Source organism: Oryza brachyantha, chromosome 3, assembly GCF_000231095.2.
Source record: "Oryza brachyantha chromosome 3, ObraRS2, whole genome shotgun sequence".
Classification (NCBI taxonomy): domain Eukaryota; kingdom Viridiplantae; phylum Streptophyta; class Magnoliopsida; order Poales; family Poaceae; genus Oryza; species Oryza brachyantha.
Genome location: NC_023165.2, coordinates 10,243,730 through 10,265,103, shown reverse-complemented (window position 1 = coordinate 10,265,103; position 21,374 = coordinate 10,243,730). Strand labels below are relative to the sequence as shown.

General features: G+C 38.9%; 2 protein-coding genes across 2 annotated transcripts; both read left to right on the top strand.

Annotated features, from left to right (window-relative positions):
• The first annotated feature begins 662 nt into the window (after nucleotides 1-662).
• On the top strand, nucleotides 663-2,767 carry LOC102711244 (thioredoxin-like 1-2, chloroplastic). Its single transcript, XM_006651276.3, has 4 exons — nucleotides 663-1,008; nucleotides 1,316-1,492; nucleotides 1,603-1,767; nucleotides 2,224-2,767. Exons 1-4 carry the CDS (start codon nucleotides 787-789, stop codon nucleotides 2,491-2,493), a joined length of 834 nt encoding a protein of 277 aa, XP_006651339.2. The 5' UTR covers nucleotides 663-786; the 3' UTR covers nucleotides 2,494-2,767.
• Nucleotides 2,768-12,070: 9,303 nt separating this feature from the next.
• LOC102715277 lies at nucleotides 12,071-16,485 on the top strand. The gene is made up of 4 exons (XM_006649955.3): nucleotides 12,071-12,214; nucleotides 12,842-13,373; nucleotides 15,061-15,101; nucleotides 15,231-16,485. The coding sequence occupies exons 2-4, from the start codon at nucleotides 13,046-13,048 to the stop codon at nucleotides 16,212-16,214; spliced, it is 1,353 nt and encodes a 450-aa protein (XP_006650018.1). The 5' UTR covers nucleotides 12,071-12,214; nucleotides 12,842-13,045; the 3' UTR covers nucleotides 16,215-16,485.
• The last annotated feature ends 4,889 nt before the right edge of the window (nucleotides 16,486-21,374 follow it).

The window sequence follows — 21,374 nt, the reverse complement described above, 5'->3', positions numbered from 1 at the left end:
AATTAAATAATTAGTAAAAGTTATACAGATATATATTTATACGTCATACATTAAAAAATAACATATTTTGGATACACAATATTTTTTTTAAAAAGACAAATGGTTAAAGTTTATAAAATAAATAAAAAATAAAGAAATAGTAACTAGTATCAATTATTTTAAAACTATTAAACGGAATGGGAGGCCGACTTATGACCAACCCATACACGAAAGCTTGGGAATGCGAATCGGGTGTCGCCAAACAGAACCGGCCAGTCATGGGTCTCGCCGGTTTAGACAGTTACGTCCACTTCGCTGTACGCTGGGCCCCACCTCATCCTTGACCAAAACGATCGTCTGCTACGTGCCCCCCGCGAGCTGCACCAAGCTCTCCCTCCCACACGTGGCACCCTACGCGCATGTGAGCCCCAATTTTATTTCCTTTTATCCGGAATATATCCGTTCCTGGAAATAAAAACCAGGGGAGCACCAGAAGGTTCTCTCTACCCTACGTGGCGGCCATCGGACGTTGGAGGGGGTGAAACGGACGGCCGAGATCGAGGGATGGGTTGCAGGTGAGAGGAAAAGGAAAAAAAAAGGAAAAAAAACCGTTTTTTAATTTTATCCGTGGGCCTCCTTTTTAAAAGGAGCAGCTTTCCTTCGCCGCTTCTCCATTGTTTCATCTTTCCCCTCCTCTCTTTCGTGCTCATCTCTCCTCTCCTCGCGTGCTTTCTCTCTCCCTCTCTCTCTCTCTCTCTTCCTTCCGAGCGTGTTGATCCGTGAGAGCGGCGGCGGAGGAGGGCCATCATGGCGGCGACGGGGCAGGCGGTGAAGGGGAGCGTGGTGGTGTCGCCGTGCGGGAACCGCGGCTTCCTCGGTCGGCGGAGGGGCGCCGTGGCGTCGGCGCGCATGGCGGCGGCGCCGACGGCGTTGCGGATCGGCAGGAGGAGCCCCTTCCTCGGCGGGAGGCTGGCGGTTGGGCCTAGGAGATCGAGGCCCGTGCCCCGGAATCTCGTCGCGCCGGTGCAGGTGATTTGACTAGCAATTTTTTTTCCTTCCATTTTTTCTGGGTCTCTCTCTCTCTCTTTTTTGGTTTGTATTGTTTTCTGTGCAAGTTTTTAATCATCATATAGTCATAGAATCATCTCATCATAAATTTCTCTTGTTCTTTTCTTTGTTCAAACTTTGTCTATTTTGAGTTTGACTTTAGAGAAAAAGATTTCTTTATTTTTTCGGAAAAATAGAAATTTCCGATTTTCTATTTTCTAGAGGATAAAAGTTCGATTTATGCCCTTTTCAAGCTTCTAATATGATTTGATTGCTTTTAATGGGGCAGATGAATCTTGCGTTTGCGAAAGCCGTCAAGTGGTGGGAGAAAGGAGTGCAGCCCAACATGCGGGAGGTGGAGTCCGCGCAAGACCTCGTCGACTCCTTGACCAACGCCGGCGACAGGCTCGTCGTCGTCGACTTCTTCTCCCCTGGCTGCGGCGGCTGCCGCGCCCTCCACCCCAAGGTAAAAGCCAGAACGAATGAAGTACGGATTACTACAATTCTGCGGCTTGATTCTACCCTTCATGAGATTTCAGCGGTTCTGAAAATTTACAAATTTATTTCCTTGCGCAGATTTGTCAGTTTGCAGAGCAGAATCCGGATGTGCTCTTCTTGCAGGTGAACTATGAGGAGCACAAGTCTATGTGCTACAGCCTGCATGTCCATGTTCTCCCTTTCTTCAGGTTCTACAGGGGAGCTCAGGGCCGACTCTGCAGCTTCAGCTGTACTAACGCAACTGTAAGACCTTGTTCTGATCTTGTGCTCTTAGTGCTTTCTATTTGTTCTGTTGTTTATTCGCATTGCAAGGAAGCCATTCCCCAACTAGCCTTTGTTTGATCATGATATAATTGTACCCTAGTTCATGTTTAATCTTCTATAGATTTTGGGTCCCGAATATTATGGATTTGTAATTCAATCTGGAAAGTTTCTCTGGAGGTCACAGTGAGGCATCTTTTCCTGCATCTTAACTCTAGGTTATATTGGAAAAGGAACAGATTTTTTTTTTTGCTAAATCAGAACATTGAAATTGATGAGGATCACGTGTTTTACCTCTTTACTGATGTACTGTTTTCAACCGGGGTTCTGTACCGTAACTTGGGTCACATGTGTATGCTTTGCGCATATGTGGTGTGCAGTGTCATAACTTATTACATTTGATAATGTTCTCATGATTGTATTTACATCTATGTGCAGATTAAGAAGTTCAGGGATGCGCTTGCGAAGCATAAACCAGATAGATGCAGCCTTGGCCCAACCAGGGGGCTCGAGGAGTCAGAGCTGTTGGCGTTGGCTGCCAACAAGGATCTACAGTTCAACTACACCAAGAAACCAGAACTGGTTCCGAGCGGAGATGCCACAGCTGCGCAGGAAGTTGCTCATGAAAGGCCAAAGCTTTCTCCACCTGTAAAGCCGTTGGTGAAGCAGGGCTCTGAGGAGAGATCCCTGGTCTCATCGGGCAGATGATGAGATTAGGCTGGATGAGATGAGATGCTGGTCTGTATGATCGCATCCCTCAATTCTGTACAGTCTCTTGATTGTTCTTGATGTGTACAGGTTGTGTGCCTTATGGTTGTTGGTTGAGTGCAGGCTTAATATTTTTTGATTGTGAAGCCTGCCCACCAGTACGCTTGTAGCGTAGCAGTAGTAGCAGCAAAGTGTTGTACTAGGCATGTAGCAATGCCAGGGAATTGTATGGTAGCTGTATGAATTCATCTATATTTTCCCTAGTTTTTAGTAACCTCCCGCGAATAATTCTGGATGAGTAGTAGTGTTTTTTGTTTTGAATTGTGTTATGCAAATCATAATTCTGGTCACATACGGATCTCCCGTTGTGAGGTTGAACTCGTCTGGTAGACTGGTAGTAACAGATGGCTGCTCATCCAACGTTGGTAACTTGGTGTTGCGATATTTGGAACATGATTTGTGGTTGGTTCCTTATTTGGCCTTTGTGTGGCCGCGAAAGTGGTGAGAGAAGTGATGAGTTCGCAGTTGGATCCTTGTAACTGCAGTATTCGACAAACTAAAATAGCAGCATCTGAATGGTTGGTTTGAAAACTTCAACAAGCAGCATGTAAAAGGTTAGGCCCTGTTTAGTTTGAAAACTTCCTGTTGAAGGTATAGGAATTTGCGGTTGCCCTTGGTTGAAGTCGGATCCAATTTTTTTTAGGTTCGTCATCGGATGTTTAAACATTAATTAGGAGTATTAAATATAAACAGATAACAAAAACTAATTGAACGTTAATTAGAAATATTAAATATAGACTAATAACAAAACTAATTGCATAAATAAAAGCTATTTCATTAGATAATTTTTTAAGCCTATTTAAGCTACGATTAGCAAATGTTTACTGTAGCATCACATTCGCTAATCATGGACTAATTAGGCTCAATAGATTTGTCTCGTGAAATAGTTCAAAGTATGAGGTGAGTTTCATTAATAGTATACATTTAATACTTTTAATTAACATCCAAACATCCGATGTATTAGTGACTAAAAGTCCGTGGAAACAAATAGACCCTTATATGCATAGGCAGTTAATTTAGATGGGACTGAAGCTTTTTTTTTTTCATGTCATCAGATGTTTGGATATTATTATAAATATTAAACATAGACTAATTATAAAACTAATTACATAAATGAGAGCTAATTCGCATGACAAATTTTTAAGGCTAATTAATCCATAATTAGCGCATGTTTACTGTAGCATTACAAAGACTATTTATGGATTAATTAGGATCAATAGATTCGTCTCACAAATTAGTCTAAAATTATGGATGAGTTTTGTTAATAATTTACGTTTATTATTTATAATAAGTATCCAAACATCCGATGTGACATGGGGTTAAAAATTTTAGCCTCATTCAAACACTACCTAAAGCTTCTCAGTTTTTTTTTGCTGGTGTTGAGGTTATAAACTAAAATTTAAATTTTAATATTTAAATTTATAATGGATTTTAGAGTTTTATTATTATAGTTTACTTTAGCATTTACATTTAAATTATATAAATATATAAGTTTTATCTATACATTATATTTTATTCCTTAATAAGCTACCTCGCTTGTGGTTATTAAGAACAAAACGATGAGACCCTCAAATCAGCTCTCCACTGTTAGCATCTCAGGTGTGTGAAGTATCCGAAAACAAACCTTAATTTTATACCACGACGTGAACCAGTGGCATGTGCACGCTTCGATATTGCTTCCCTTCCAGCATGGGCGGATCTACCACGGACCAAGAGGCTTGAGTTGAGTCCCTACTATTCTTATTAGGATCGTCTCCACTAAGTTTATTTTAAATTATATGTTAAAAATTAAGGAAAATATATGTTGTGACTCTGTCTAATTTATTTAAACTTATTATCTTTTTAATACATCCATGTATTCCTACATGCTAGTGTAGTATTAGTACACTGATCTGGTCGGGCTGGAAGCATGGAACTTGTAGGATCTGTTATCTTGAGGCAGATTGTCATTTAGTTTCTGCACGTAAGCCTTTTAAAATGCTAAATAGCGTGTTTTTATTTAAAAAATCTATATAGAAATTTATTATATTTGTAAAAATATGTTTTAGTTGTATGGCTATGAATTTAACTTACCGTTCAAATTAATAAATAGACATTAAAAAAACCAGATAGATTGTCATCCCTACTCTCTAGAGCATCTCTGAAAGTACCTAAAAGTAATCCTGAAAAATGAATTCTATGAATTAAGCTAGAAAACATATCTTGAAGGGTTCTTAAGTCTATTCTTAATTCTCAATATTTACACATGACTAAAATTGACTCTCCCGTATCTTAAATTTAGAAAAAATAGACATCCACCATGCAATACGTGTTATTCAGTTTTAGATTTATCTTGAAGAGGAATGTACTCTCTCCATTCTTTTATGTTTGACGTTAGTTAGTGTAAAATTACACTAACCAACGTCATATAAATAAAGATGAAGGCAGTAGATTTTATACATAATATTTTTTGAATGAACATAATATAAGGTAAGCAAAATATTAGTATCTTACTAGAGATACTCTTACTGCACAAAATTGTCCAGAAAATAAATATAGGAACGGTGGCTCTGGAGACTTCGGCCATGCTAGTCGAAAAATATCTGAACGGCAATACGACTACGTGGCGCGCTGGGGGATTCCAATTTGCAACGCCCATATCTGTTGATGATCTGATCCACTAGAGCTAGGACAAAATACATGATATCGTTATCCGCAGTTATCTGTAGTATATGCGTTGCAATATGGAGCGTAGTACGTATGCACTTGCATGAAATGGAATATTGACCCCTCCGACTCCGAGGAATCAGAAACGTCGACGAAATACAACTGAAAAGAAAAGAGAAAATCGGTAAAAGATGACAAGAAAATATCGTGCTGGTTTTGTAGCTTGTACACGTATCCGTGCCTGTAGCTTTCTGACGTTAAAACTATGTGCAGTTGCGAGTGGTGCTAGAAAAAAGCGCATTTTTTTTTCTTTTGCATTTTTTGTTTTATCGCTTCATGCATCTTTTGAGACCATGGAGAAGTGCAGCCATATCTCGGCGTCTCACGCTCACCACCAGTTTGGCCCTTCAACGCACCTACTAAAATGCTGGGTTGTTTGGATAGTGTACGTCTAACAAAAATCACAACTCATCTTAATTAAGAGTAAGTTGCCACATTTTCTGTGGCTAACGAAGGCCTCAATTGTGGCGAAGGGAAGATAGGGTCTGTTTTGGTTGGCACCTTTAAGGTTGCTACATGAGCCACAGTTTAAGTGCATTATGTTTGGTGTCTGTCACATCTGTAAGCAATCTAAATCTTCACTTAGCTCATATATCATTTACTCTATCTATTTTCTTGTTTACCTTTGTCTAAACTTAGTTTATCATCTTAGTTTGCCCCAAAAGTGTGTCAATACTAAGTTAGCTAATTTAGTCTAGAACGTTCTATGGTAATGTTAGCTCTTAACAAACATGCTAGTAATGTTTTGAGTCTATTATACGTGGACTAAGATGCTAGAAAAGGTGGGATAAGCCTTATCAAAAGAACGAAATGAACACATGGCTAATTGAGTATGATAGTTTAAAATGGGGCATAACCATGGTTATCGGGGTACACGGTGCAATGAATTTCCACTCTCATCTTACTTTTTTATTACGTTTATAAAACAGAATTTAAATTTTAACCTTAAATTTAAAATTAACTTTGAGGTTTTTCAATGCAGTTTTTTTAGTTTTTACTTTTAGCTCGCTATAAGCGTACATATAAAAGTTTTATGTATAAATTATTTTATATTTATAAATATCTTGTTTGACTTTTTTTTCTAGAAATGTAAAAAGATGACCCCATCGTTTATCTCATGGTAGGATTTAACATGTTTAGTTCGAACTTTTGAACGTAGGGCTGAAGATAAGTCGCCGGTGGTCGACGTGAGGGCCATATGAAGTTCTGAACGACGTGTGTACATCAAGGTAACCGGTGTGTTGTGATGTCGTTTTGCGTTTTACATAGAATCGTCCGCGGATACAATAGTGTCCGATTGGACTTTTCGGCCTTGCGTGTTTGAATTCCAAATTAACCTGCCGGTCAGGTCAAGGTCGCAAATTATTTTCTATCAAGAAAAAAAGGTCGCAAATTATTTATCAACTGTAGAAGCTCTCTTTTGGCGCCGGTTTCTATTGATGATTCAGGTTCTGTAAGCAGCTGTATTTTGGCGTAATCAGAAACAACCTCCGAAATCAATGTGAAAGGAAGCAATCTGATGCGAACTTGAACTCCGTGGCGTTCGATTGCAAGAATAGAGTCGTAGATACTCTCTCTTCCATCACTGTATTCTCGTGAACGCGCCGGCCGCCATAATAGTTTTCCTAATCTTTTTTTGCGGGCGAGCTATCCTATCTGAAAACCATACGGAATGGCAACGGAATGAACGAGGCGTGGAGCCCCTCAACTCGATTGGCCTCTGTGATCTGACGCGTATAAGCGCACTCATCGTCCCATTTTTTACAGTTACGTTTATAAACTAAATTTTTAAGTTTAAATTTTAAGTTAATTTTAGAGTTTCTCGTGAAAGTTTATTTTTTTATTCTTAACTTTTAGGTTGTTAAAAATATGTATATAATGTTTTACAAATTATATTTTCGTTTGTAAATATATCATTTGTATGAAACACCCAAACAATCACCCCTGCTGACTGCTGAGTTTGAAAACGCCGATAAGTTAAGACTCGAATGATCAAATTTTCGTGACAGATATTTGATAATATAAATGACTAACTACAAAAAATATGAACTAAAGAACACTGTTTATGAGAATTTTCAAAAAGTTTATATGGAAATTTTTTTAACATAAAAACTAAAAATAATATTTTAAAAGATTATATGATAATTTTTTTAATACGAAAACTAAAGAACAGACTGTTTATAAGCTTGACAGACGTATTTATGACAATCAAAAATCCATAATTGAACCCAAACGGGCCTAACATACTGGAATTCTGCATCGCTAGCTGGATGTCATGCACAGGTGTAAGAAAAATCAGGCCGCGACGAGAAGGCCGTTGTCGAGAGGCCCCCGGAGGTCTCCGGTACGTGTCATACGCCGCGGGTAGCCGGTTATCCTGGAGAGAAACGTATGGGCAGGCGACGAGTTCGTTCATCTCACAGGCCGCGCGGACCGTTCGCATCCGAGAGGCGGCGCGGCCACGGAGCGCGAAAAACGCCGAGGATTTGGATTTCGGTGGGCGCGGCGCGGCGCGGGCGGCGGACGCGTGGTGGGTTGGGTGTGTTTTTGGCCTCTTGCTCCGCGGAATCCCGCCCGCCCGGTCCGATTCCTCGCCGTCTCGCGAACGTTCGGGAGAGTGTTGGATGCTTTCGGGTCCATGGGCGTGTTAGTTTTGTGGTCGTCGGCTGGGTAGTACCACTCCAGCTGAGCCGAGCCCCTGCGCGCCACACGCCGGTGCTGCTCGCTGCGTGCGGCGGCCATCTGCACGCCCGCATGACGCACTCGTCGCGGTGGGTGGAAAAGATGTGGCAAAATCGGAGCAGATGCTAGGATACGACGGCGCGTCACCGAAAATTGGCCCACCGAAAATTGGCGGCCTCGTGCGGACTAGAAGCCTGGGAAAGGATGCTCCTTGGGCCATTATAGATTCGGCTCTTTTTAATGTAATTATATAAACTAAACATTTGAACTTGTTTGTCTATCAAACAATTGTTAATTGATTATTGTTTAAATAAACTTTGACAAAATAATAGTGAATCAATTAATAGTGACTATTACTGCTTCCATAATTAATTATAGGCTAGCAAAGTGCAACTATAAGTTTGGGTGGTGATCCAGAACTTGCAGGACCAATTTACACTAATTTTAAGAACATCGATACATTACTTTTAGAATATAAAAAAACAAGTTCACACGTTGTAAGGATAATTTTAGTTAAACAATTTATGTACACTACTAAATATGTTGAGTTTGTATATATCAAATGAATAAAATAATCGTGCAATTTTCAAACAATACTTTATTGAAAGTCTAAATTTTTTATGAGTTTAGAAAAAAATTGTCGTATCATCTTGTGTAACATAAAAAATATTTAAATCAAATATCAGTAACTAACAAATATTTATTGCACGAGTTATTTTCAGTTTTTAAAATATATGACAGTTTTAACCAAGTAAAATTACTAATGATGTTTCCATTTGTTATGTTTTTCGTTTGTTATTATCAGGATGTGTACATATTGTTCAATAATATTTCTACCAGATATTTAACTCTGAATTTATTGCTAGTGATTTGGTTATTTGGAGGTCCAATAATAGTGATATAGAGCCTTAATCGATCTTATAATTAGTGCAATATGGTATGATATTAAACATGATTTTATTGTCTTGGTATTGTTATCAATATTCTAATGGTGTTTCATGTCGACTTGTGCATTTCACTATCCACACAAATGTGGTGATTGGACTTTGATTTAAAGGTACAAGTGCATATTTGTAGGAAATTTTTAATTGGAAAATTATATGTTTATCTTTGTATAAAGTATTTAATATATAGAAAGTGTATGGCTTGTTTCTAATTGGAAAGGTAAATTCTAACATATGAAAACTTATACTTGGTTAGATACTTTTTAATTTGGAAATTCTTTAATATATAGAAAATCTGCGTAAGGAGAAGTGGAGTTCATCCAGTTGTCTAGGGGCGATGGTTTGCGTTTTTCTTTAAAAACGTCAAACGGTATTTTACAAAGAAAAAATAATTTATGAATATTTTTTTATATATCTATTCTTAGCGATTTAAAAGTCAATGCTACCAAATAAACTTTAGTGAAAAGCCTTAAAATCGACTTTAAATTTAAGATTAACAAATTTAAATTTTGGATTATAAGCATGAGCAAAAGTAAAAAGATGAAGGTACTAATCTTACAAAGATGATTTTAGCCATCAAATTTAAAAACTGAATAATTAGTAATATCAGTTGGTACACTATATGACATACTATATGACATACTAGGAATGAGCACGAAAGAACAAGAACTGACATGAAACGAAAGTAAAGATCCGCCAATAAAAGGGAACATTTTATATTGTCTCTATCGGCGGTAGAATTTTTTCTTAAAAAAATGGTTATCCGCTTTTCAGGAAGTGAAACGCCAGTGTAAAAGTCCGCTGTAAATATTTTCGGTATGTAGTTTACCATTCACCTGAGCGTTGCCAGACTAGACGTGGTGGTTAGGATGAGGCTAGATATTTGTTTTTAGATCAACTCAAAAATATCTTCAACGTTGCATGATGAAAATTGAAAAGGACATTCCATCTCCGCTGAACAAAACATTCATTTTAGCTTTTGTGCCAAACCTATGGAGCCACAGGCGGAGGCGACATGATTTGTTGGCAAAATTGATGTTTAAACCTCTCTCATTTACATCATCTTATGGTCACTACTTTAAGTTGTTTGATTGACGGCTACCTAATATTCTTTGATTGGCCCCGGTAACCGTCAATTTTATTTCTCCCTCCTCAAGTCTGAAAAGTATATATAACAACAAATAATAATTTGGAATAACCTATCGAAAAGTTAACAGTACAACAAAGAAATCAGCTAGTGCCTCAGTACTTTCAACGCTACGGAACTATCTGCATGTTTATTCAGTGTAAACACTTCTTTTCAACATTTCTTCCTGGGCCCATGATCCAACCATCACTCTGTCGGTAGCAATCAAGCAGATAAGATAACGAGCACCTTAGGGTTGTTTAGATAGGCTAAACTCTATGTCACAATGAATATTTAGACACTAATTTGAATTATTAAATATAGACTAATAAAAAACTAATTTTATAAATTAGAGCTAATCCATCAGACGAATTATTCGAGCCTAATTAATCCATAATTAGCAAATGATTACTATAGCATCATATAGGCTGATCATGGATTAATTAGGCTCATTAGATTCGTCTCGCGAATTAGTCTAAGATTATGGATAAGTTTTATTAATAGTCTATGTTTATTATTTATAATAAGTATCAAACATCCAATGTACATAGGGGCTAAAGTTTAACGCCTAGAAAAAAAACCCTACCCATTAACCCAAGTACCACACCTGTACGCAAATGGAATTAGCATAAACAGGACCAACAAGGCAACAAGGTCAATTATATATCACCCACTTGTCAGGCTAGGTCCCCTCATCTGTCCTCGTTTCTGCATATCAGAACAGTACACGGTGCAGGTTTATGCTCTGCAAATTAGCAAAATGTATCAACAGTAACTCTGATAGCTGCATGCCGGACTGGTATACATATTCAGTCTTAACAATAGATCAGCAATATATAAGTATGATGTTGGCATGGCTTCTCTCATTCCTGTCTGCACGTTTCTGAAATAAACAATGTAATGCAATTGGCTGACTTTGAGCATGTCATTTTTATTATAAAGTATGCAAACGGTATAAAACATTTTTCTCAGCTAACATGCAACTCAGGTACTAATCCATGATTAACGTACGCAACAACATTTCAAGATCACGACCTCAAGATCACGACCTACCAGTCACAACAAACAAAGAGCACATGCAGGATATTCCTCAACTTCCTATCTTTTTTTTTTACTATATTGCGTATGATCGTGTTTATAAATTCTATGGCATGTCTCTTCGAACTTCATCTACCGGTATTCACCCAAGATTTATTCACTTTAATTTCGAATGCTAACTTAGATGCTCGTCTATGTTCAGACGCGCCATTAGAGCTGTAACACAGAGAAAGATAGTTGGGCACGATTAGAGTAGATCTTGATGCCAAGGTTTTATAAAATTTTATCCGACTTCCCTTGCAATACAAGTAGCCCTCTATTCCTAAATAATGTAAGATACAAAGTTTGTATCCCTATATCAATGGCTTATACAGGGTCCAATACCATAAATAATCATAATCTAAGACACAATGTATATTAAAAAATAACTCTCTCTAGAAATAAAACTCCATTAATAATATGTGATAGCAATTTTTGATTAATTTTAAACTTGTATTGTATACTTCTTATGGTGTATTTATGTTATATAACAAATTTATATAAGTTGAACTACCAAAACTTAGAATTTTAGATACATCATTCCTTAAAATAAACATTTTAGTTCATGCATTCAAATGCACAGAAATCTTCGGCCCACAAGTGTTTCGGAAGAAAATATAAGTAGTTCCAAATTCTTTTTAAAAAATATAAAAGATCACCAAAGTGACTGAAATAGAATAGTTTGTTTTAAACTACCGTATTTGCTACGTAACCTACTCGTCCATTATGAAATATAAATTTATGCACGGTTTTCAAAATAGATCTAAACATAATTATAACTATGCCAAAAGAGGAATTTGAATCACATATAAATTCTATATAACGAAACAAAAGAGGCAGAAATGCATTTAATAAATCTTTTTTGTTTTTAGAGGGAAAAAGAAAAAGTAGTGGCGAGTCCTTTTCCATCCCTTGTCCGCATTTCTGCGTGCGAAAACAACCCAGACAAAATAGCCACCGGCCGTCCTTGCTTCTTCCCCCATTTCCTCTTCCCCTTCCCCTTCCCCATCTCCCCCACCGCAACGGCTGCGCCGATTGGGTTCCCCGTCGATTCCTCTCCGCCGCACGCCCGCCCGCCTACCAGGCCTCCGCCACGCCGCCGCCGATGAGCAGCCGCGGCTCGAAGGTATCCCTTCTCTCGTTGCTGCTCCTCTTCCTCCTCCTCCTCCTCCACCACCACCACGGTACTGAGCCGGACTGGAGTGGAGATCCATCCGGATTCGGATTACTTTCTCCTGTTGGTGACGAGCTCCGGCTTGCTTGGATTGTTGCGGATTTTCGGGGACTGTGCTTTTACCGAGCCGAGCCTAAATCTTTTCACCTCAAATCCATCCGCTCGTTTTGTTTTGGATTTGTTTGATGCTTGGTGGATAGTATTAGGAGCAGCTTATTTCCAATAGGAAAATTATTGGAGTTCAGCTGGAACCCTCGTACCCACGTTAGGTCTGGCGTTGTTTGACATATGCGACGCTGTGGGGAAAAGCTGAAACTTTATGAAAGAACTGAGTTTGTTTGGTGAACTTCAATCTTTATGTGTATTATATGTTTGCCGTTTTACTGCATACAATATGCTTATTTGCATGTTGGACAAGAGGTGTAGTGGGCTTAGATATGGGCTGGGTTTATGCAACCAGGTTTTCATACTTGTTAATTCAACATAATAACCCTTTTTAAGATTAATATTGTAACTTTTTTGTTTAGGCAAAAGAGGAAAAACCACAAATATTGCTGACATGATTTGTAAATGCAACAGGTGATACTATGTGGTTGATGTGCTCTGTTCCTTGACTTGGATGTAACCAGTTGTCTGCCTTATCAGTAAGCCTTTTGATCCTTCAAACAAAAAGGCAGTAATATTTGCACGTGATTGGCAAAATTAGTCAAGACGGGTGCTCTTTGCTGCGTGGCCGCGAGGCCACATGGGACAAAATCTAATCTTGCAAGCAGAGACTGTTCTATGGATCCTAATGAACCTTGTTGGCGGATGAATTCGAGCTTCTCTCCTCCAATGTCAAGGAGATGGGACTGCAGGAATCCATCTGATGGATTTCCCCATAGGGTTCATGATACTCCACATGATCATCCTCCTTATGTATCATCACTATCATCCCATAGTAAAGGAAGTAGAAGTGCATTTGGCAGTGACCAGTACTTGAATCACCAGCATTCTGTATCAGATGGGGCACTGTCTTATTTTGGTAGTCCAGCTGACAGCCTTCAGGCTCCACGATGGACACCCTCTCTTCAAAGATTTGATCTCGGCGAGTTCTCTACACCTGCAGGAGGTACATACTTTTACCTGGTTACATATGGTGGATATTAACATGAAATGATTATACATGGTCTATTTGCTTATTATGCTTATATATTTACCAGAAAATTTTGACATATATTAGCAGCTTGGCAAAAGAAAGAAAGAACAGAGAGATGCAAGGATTAATGAAAGCATTCACTGAAAAAAACTACATATAAATCTAAACTGATTTATGTCAGGAAAACAATCGGAAGCCTAACAACATCCTTAGCATAGGGTTGTCATTATTATATGGAACAATATGACTGGGTAATCTTAACTTCTGCATGCAAATAGTTAGTGTGAAAAGTCAGTTCTAACTCTCTCAATATTGGAGCTGTGTTCTTGTTTGATGCAGCTGGATGTTCAAATCCAGCATGCACACACAAAACACTTAAGAGTAAACTGCCTTTTTTCTTGGATTTAGGCTGCGTTTAGCTAGGAAAAATTTTTGAGAGGGAGGTCACATCAATGCGTACGGTCACACATTTGAAGTATTAAACGTAGTCTAATTACAAAACGAATTTCAGATTTCGCTTGGAAATCGCGAGACGAATTTTTTGAGTCTAATTAATCCATTATTAGCACATGTTAGTTACTGTAGCACTTATGGCTAATCATGTACTAATTAGGGTCAAAAGATTCATCTTACGATATTCTCCATAACTGTGTAATTAGTTTTAATGTTCATGTATATTTAATACTTTATTTAGGTGTCCAAAGATTTGATGTGATGTTTTTGGGAACTAAACAGGGCCTTAGAGAAAAACGGATTTTTCCTGGAGAGACACATTCCGTCTTTTTTTCTCCTAATATTATTGTTTACTGAAATTTGGGTTAGACCAAGCAAGTTCCCTAGTTTTGATATATACTGTTGAAACTTATCAGTTCACTTTAGTGTCACTTGGCAAACTTCATGTGTATACCACTCCATCACAATTACTGAACTGATATCATCTTCCCCCTTGCGGGGAAAAAGAAAAATTCTGTGCACGGTGTGCACACTCTGAGTTGCTTAATTTCTCTGGCATGGTTCTGGTCTGTGACAGCGTCTGAACTCTGAAGAGGTATTGGTGGCAGACTTGGTGATGGCCAGCTGTGGTCTCTTCTCTGTGGCAGAGAGTGATGTAGGTGCCCTTGGCAAGATGTAGCACCATGAGCAAGCAAGAGAACAGGGAGAGGGGGGAGGGGGGAGGCACTCCGTTTGATCTTGTTGAGGGGAAACAGCAATTTATGTTCATTAGAGAAAGTTACCTTGTGATAATTAAGCGATTTTCTATATGATTTATTCCAAGCTTAAGTTGGAGAACTACAATTATATATTGCCCCTCATATTTGAGTTATGCATATAATGGATATTTATAATTTATTGCCTAGGGGCACATTAAACTAATGGTTTTGCACATTTAAGTTATCCAGTTTTCCATTCTCCCTGCTTTTCAATTTTCAAACAAAAGAAGCCACCTTGGCAACTTGGACTTAAGATAAACTGTTAATTTTGTGAACATATGCAATAAGATGTAAACCGCTGGGGTACAAGTTAAAGACAGCTGCTCGTGCAATTGCTCAAAACTATTTATTTCAACATGTTTTCCTGCAACAATCCGAAGCAGGCCACAAGACATTCCTTGGACCCCCATACTGTTGAACTAACATTTACTTTATTTTGTTTGGTCCAGGATCAAGACCGGACACTTCTGATTATCCCCACTCCAGTGAGGTAACCCACACTATATTTTTAATGAGTTAGCTCTGCAATCCTATGGCAGTTTCAGTTCTTAGCCCAAATAGGCAAGAAATTTGCTGTCTGTATCATGTGGTTGATGCATATTTTCATTGTATGCTGCAGAGACATTTAACTGCAGTAAGCAGTTTCAGTTCTGCATCCCCCTTCTCAGAGTCAAGTCAGCTGGCATCTTCTAATAAACAGCCATACATGCATTTACCTCGCAATCATCTGGGAAGGCGATCTTTCATGTCAAAACCAGTGTACCCGCTTGTCTTCCGTAATCCAGTATCGGAAGCAGAAGCATCTGGGATGCCTGAAGCTAGCAATGCCGGGCGAACAACACCTAGTGAGGATTCTCCTCTGTGGCGGCGCAGCTTGGCAAGTCCTGAGCTCAAGTTCCACAATGCATTGAGCGAATTTCGGAAGGTAGAGGCTTCACCAGAGCCAAACACAAGCTCAAGAAGGGAAGGATTCAGATGGAGCAATGCTAGCAGCTATGAGTTTGGATATGATGGTGATGCCATTGAAATTTCAGATCATATTAGTGTGGAGTCCCAAAGATCCCCGACAAGTTCAGTGAGGTTTCTTAAGTGTGGCTTATGCGAGAGATTCCTGCGGCAGAAATCACCATGGACCTCGAACCGGATTGTTCGAAATTCTGATATGCCAGTAGCAGCGGTCCTTCCATGTCGACACATCTTCCACGCAGATTGCCTGGAGGAAAGTACTCCAAAGAGTCAAGCCCATGAACCACCTTGCCCTCTGTGCACACGAGGCACCGATGATGAAGGGTGTGTGCCATTCTCGGAACCATTGCATGTTGCCCTCAGATCTGCACGTAGGAATCAAGGCAATAGTTTTCCTCTTGGTGGTGCTGGTGGAAGTACTAGCGCAAATCCTTCTCGCAATGACCATGCCTTGAAGAGAAATCAGTCTGCTCTCGTGGCAAGACAAGGTGGCGCAATGTTCCGAAACCGTTTCAAGAAGCAGTTCCCCTTCAAGGGGAGGTTTGGGAAAGACCTCTTTGCCGGTAGAGTTTTCAGGAAGGTCGGGTCATCCTCTTCTTCGGGCCAACAGGACGACCGTCGACAGCCCAAAACCTGACTAATAATACAGTGAAGTAGCTAGTATGAAGTCGTGCGAGTATACTGTGCCCTGCTGCTCCTCTGGCCCTTCATAAATCCAGTCTTGTGTCCAGAAGTCGGTAGTCCATCATGTATAATTTATCATCGTAGAAGGTGAAATTCTGTATGCAGGCGCTACTAGCGTTTAGAGGGTGATGCTTTGTTTGGTTGGACTGGAGCTTTGCCTTGCATGTGGCACCATGAATACCCTTTTCGGCATGAATGCTTACTGTTAAGTATTGACAGCTATCTTCGGTTTGCTGGCGGCTAGAATCTGTTTACCCCCTTTTTTTTTTTGGTTAAGCAACAGGCCAACGGACAGTGTTGACAGCGAAAATTATTTGGTAGCAACCACGTGCAGCGTACTCATGCAGTAGTATACCCTATTTGTAACGTATAGTGCGTAGCTTTGCGCACCGCGTGCGTTTCGACGGCGTCATGGTTCGTTTTGTACCGTAGCTCTGGGGTTGACCGCGCGCGCCGGTGTTGCGGCCCAGGGATAAATCTGTAGCAGTACTCCGTTCCAAAAAAAAAAAAAAAAACTAGATTGACAATGAATATGACATAAGGACAATGATCTAACATGTACGGAGTAAGCAGGATCTTGGGCGCGAGTGACAGACTGATTTTTGTCTCAATTCCATGCACGCGCTTTGTGAATTGCTTGCTAAATGGTATATTTTTAAAAAAAATTATAAGAAGTTTTAAAAAATTAAGACGTCTGCGAGTGACAATAGAGGATAACTTTTAGATCTTTTCTATACCTATACTTTCTAAATTGCTAAACGATATTTTTTTTAAAATATGCATATATAAGTTACTTAGAATAATCAGATTAATTTTTAAAATTTATAATAATAAATATTTAATTAATTATGTGCTAATAATTTTCTTAGTTGATTAGCCTAATTGGTACCGGGCCTACCGGCAGCTGCGAGCGCGGCCCATGATTGGAAGAAACGCTGGAGCGCGCGCGGAAGCCCACAGCACAACGCCCCCGGCGGCAGCAGCCGCCGACCGCCACCTAGTTTCCACGTAACGCAGCGCAGGCCAGCCAGCGAGAAAACGAGCCTGGATCGAGCTAGCCTTCTAGAACGGGGTGGGGCCGTGGACGAGACGACCGGCCGCGCGCGTCCTCTAGAAGCGAAAAAACAAATACACGCGATACCGGGGAATTCGAAAAGGGGAGCCCAAGAGTTGAATATACATATACCACTACTACTAGTACATGATGATTGACCTCCGCAGGAGAGGAAATTCTTGTGTTCACGCACGGCACGCACTCCCTCCTCCATGGCTCCATGCATGATGCATATGTGGTGTACTCGTGGCTGGCGCTGGCGTTGTCGTCGATGACCCAAGCAGTGATGCAGAAGCTTCCAACCAAACCCATTTTCCTACTGGCGATCTAGAAGCCGACCGTGTTAAAACAGAGCCTATAGACCGAGTGCACCTAAATATTTTTGTTACTAGCCAGCTTAGCCAACCCCGGCCAGCTTTGTAGAGTATTGTTGCGGCCACTCTAAAGAATGGAGGAGCTTAGCCAACCCCGGCCAGCTTTGTCTGTTGTCTCGCTAACTGATGATTAGTTTATTACAGTACTGGTATCCGAGGGGTAATATAAGTTAGTAGGTTTTTAATTTAAGCATAGTACGTTGAGTACTTATAGTGGACAAATTTATGATAACTCTTGAACTTCACCTTTTAGTGTAGAGATTATAACTGTCTAATGTACATACAGTAAGATGGATCGACACTAAAAATATTGAAAAGGTTAAATCGCTCTACGATAGCTGATTATAAGCCAACTATAAATATATTTTAAGTAATAAAAGAGAAGAGTAGTGAGCTACAGATTTGTAACCAACTGCAACACAGATTTCAAGACGCAATGTATGTATAACAAGTAGGACATGGTAGCATATATTTGTATGTAGCTATTTTATGAATTGTCTATTAGATTGACTATAGATGAATTAGAGTTAGTAGTTATCTATAATATGAACTTGCTCTTAAATGAAGTGTATCGAGCGGAAGCCATCAATTCATTTAAAATCGTGGGAAATACTCCATCAATCCCAAATTGATCATCATATAAGGTTTAGGTACAAAGACCAAGAATCTATTTAATTAGCATTAGAAGACTAGAGTTACAAATCTCAAGCTGCATGTACATCAAAGCTGATTGGGTAGATGTATGCAAGCATTTAACGTGCGTATTAACTAAAGGGTTTTTCACACTATAATTAATGCATAATAGACTCTCTTCTTTTATATGATGATCAATTTGGAATTTCTAATTTTCTCTTATATAACAATTAATTTGGGATGGAGGGAGTATATACTAAGATATGATGAGGGCAAGGGATTTGGCGATAACTAAGTTCAATATGAAAAGACCGGCAGAGTGCAGTGGTACTTGATAGAATTAATACACGACTTAATTAGCCCACAAATGTCTACTCATGTGATATGAATTTTGTTAACAGTACGAAAGGACAATAATATCCTGGTCGATATTCTACTCCCTGTCTCCCTCCATCCCAAACCACTTTAATTTTAGCCTAGATCAGATACACTCCCTCTAATTTAATAATTTATTTCATTTTGATAATATTAAAAACAAACTTTTAAAATTTTGACTGTTAGTAATTTCAAAAATATCTAGCTTGGAGATGCTAGAACAACATATATATAGATAGATATTTTAATACAAGTAAATACGTATTTATTTATTGTATATATCAAAACGGAAAATCATAGTCAAAGATAGATTTTGGAGAATGTGTTATTGTTCAAAATGACAATAATTATAAAAATTGAAGTGAGCGACAATACAAAGTCATAAAGACTAGAATATCCTTTACATTTTCAAACCCCAATAATTTTGTCTCATAAATTTCCAAATCTCATTATCTCAATACATCTATTCTCTACTTTACCAAACACAATACAATAATTACTTAAAAATAAAGTTTTTGTGGGACAAACACAATGAGCTAAAAATTAGGTGTTTTTGGGAAGGAGGTAATCAGGTAGTACTACCAAAGCTTTCAAAAACTGCCAAAAATCATCACGGTTACCGTGGTAAATGTCCAATGCTAACGCACGATAGCGGCTAACGTTGGTTTGGTTAATACAGAATTTTGACCAAATTCAAAAAATGGAAAAATGATAAAATTCATGGTAATACATATGGATTTATAAAGACGTTTGGTGATGAAAACTTTCCAAATAAACATTTATACAATCGAATTGGAAGCCGAAAAGTCCATTGCATTTGAAAAAAAATGAATAAATGATTAGGGGGAGTACCGTTCATTCAGCCATGGTTGGTGTTGTAAGGGAATATAACCCCCTTGCTTCGATTCATGCGCATAGTGAGCCACCCAAGATTCCTAGGGCATGAACAGGTCCCCCCACCTCACTTCACGGTCGTTGATGTCTAATTCACCATTTTCGCTCGTTCGATGGCCAAAAACTATGGTTTCATACAGTATTCGTGGTAGCTGTGGTGACACTCATCTAGAAGAAAACTCATGAGTTAAACCTTGGCATCCTGGTGGTTATCGTGGCTTTTAATCTAGAAACTACACGGTATGCGGTTTTCGCAGTACCATGCAGTAGCCATGTATTATCACGCGACTAAGTGGGGTTAGAAAAAAAGGAACTGCAGGGGGTAAGACAAACCCCGGGCGGCATTTAAGTGTAGAAGAAGACCTTCTAAGGCGTGTCAAGAAAACCTCTGAACACCTGTCCTACACTTACATAGCGGCACCATAGTCCACGTGAGAACGACCAACGGCCCAATTAAGCCTCGTTCACGGGTATGTAGGCAATTCTTCATGTACTTTTACAAAAAAAAAGTTGTCTTGCATCATCAACCCATGGCCCATTAACACAATGCCAACATTTTTAGATATCTGAGCAATTCTTCCTACTGCTTTTAGAAAATTACCATGTGTATCATCAACGACCCATTACTACAATCCCAACACTTCTAGTCCCTAATCTGACTAACATTATTTCTACAAGACCTACCCTACTGCTTTTAGAAAATTACTATGTGTATCATCAACGACCCATTATCCTACTGCTTTTAGAAAATTACCATGTGTATCATCAACGACCCATTACTACAATCCCAACACTTTTGGATTCCAAATTCAGAGCAATACCCCTAGTCCCTAATCTGACTAACATTATTTCTACAAGACCTACCCTACTGCTTTTAGAAAATTACTATGTGTATCATCAACGACCCATTACTACAATCCCAACACTTTTGGATTCCAAATCAGAGCAATACCCCTAGTCCCTAATCTGACTAACATTATTTCTACAAAACTAACCAGCTTGAAATTTTCTCAAACGGGGAGTTGAACCCACGACCTAAGGAGTGCTACTAGAACCACCTTACCAACTTAGCTAGAGGCCTGTTTGATGTATATTGTGCCATGCATTTGTCAGTCCTTAGGGGAAATCGGAAATTAAGTTTGTCAATGTTTTGTGTGTGTGTGGGCGGGGTGGGGGGTGATATTTCTAGCGTAATATATGTATAGGTACTAAAAAATATTCTGGGCATATAGTGTTTCAAATATCTAGTATTTCATAAGTTGAATATATTATTTTGCAATATATCAATAGGTTATTTTGAACTAACTGATAGCATATGCTGGATAGTATAGCATTTCTATAGTTTGACGTTGTATTATGTTGCATGCATGAATTTTAAGTATTACTTGTATTGTACATTGGTTATTCAATTGGGTTGTCATTTATAATTGTTGGAATGTCAAACTTTTAGCAAAGTTTATGCCAATATTTTCTACTTACCAACTAATATGTCCTACATGCAACAAGTAAATCATAGTAGTTATTTCATATGTTCTATTTTTTAAACATTTTATGATAACTTTTAATTTATATTTTTCTCGTACTGAACTGACCATGGTTTTCTGTTAAAACTACGCTGTAATCGCCTGAAACCGTGTGGTTTTGTTAAGAAAACTGAAGATGCCGTGAAGTTTGAATTCAAACTTTTTGGACACGAGTTCATCACGGTTACCACGGTAACTATGGCAGCAGTGGGCGGCAATAATGACTCAATGCATGGTTTTGAAAAACCCGGTAGTTCGAA

Excerpts from the sequence above, each read along its gene's own strand:
- LOC102715277 (XM_006649955.3), top strand. The coding sequence starts at position 13,046 with ATGGATCCTAATGAACCTTGTTGGCGGATGAATTCGAGCTTCTCTCCT. Across the intron at positions 13,374-15,060 it reads GTTCTCTACACCTGCAGGAG|GATCAAGACCGGACACTTCT; the intron begins GTACATACTTTT and ends TGTTTGGTCCAG. Across the intron at positions 15,102-15,230 it reads ATTATCCCCACTCCAGTGAG|AGACATTTAACTGCAGTAAG; the intron begins GTAACCCACACT and ends TGTATGCTGCAG.
- LOC102711244 (XM_006651276.3), top strand. The coding sequence starts at position 787 with ATGGCGGCGACGGGGCAGGCGGTGAAGGGGAGCGTGGTGGTGTCGCCG. Across the intron at positions 1,009-1,315 it reads ATCTCGTCGCGCCGGTGCAG|ATGAATCTTGCGTTTGCGAA; the intron begins GTGATTTGACTA and ends TTAATGGGGCAG. Across the intron at positions 1,768-2,223 it reads TCAGCTGTACTAACGCAACT|ATTAAGAAGTTCAGGGATGC; the intron begins GTAAGACCTTGT and ends ATCTATGTGCAG.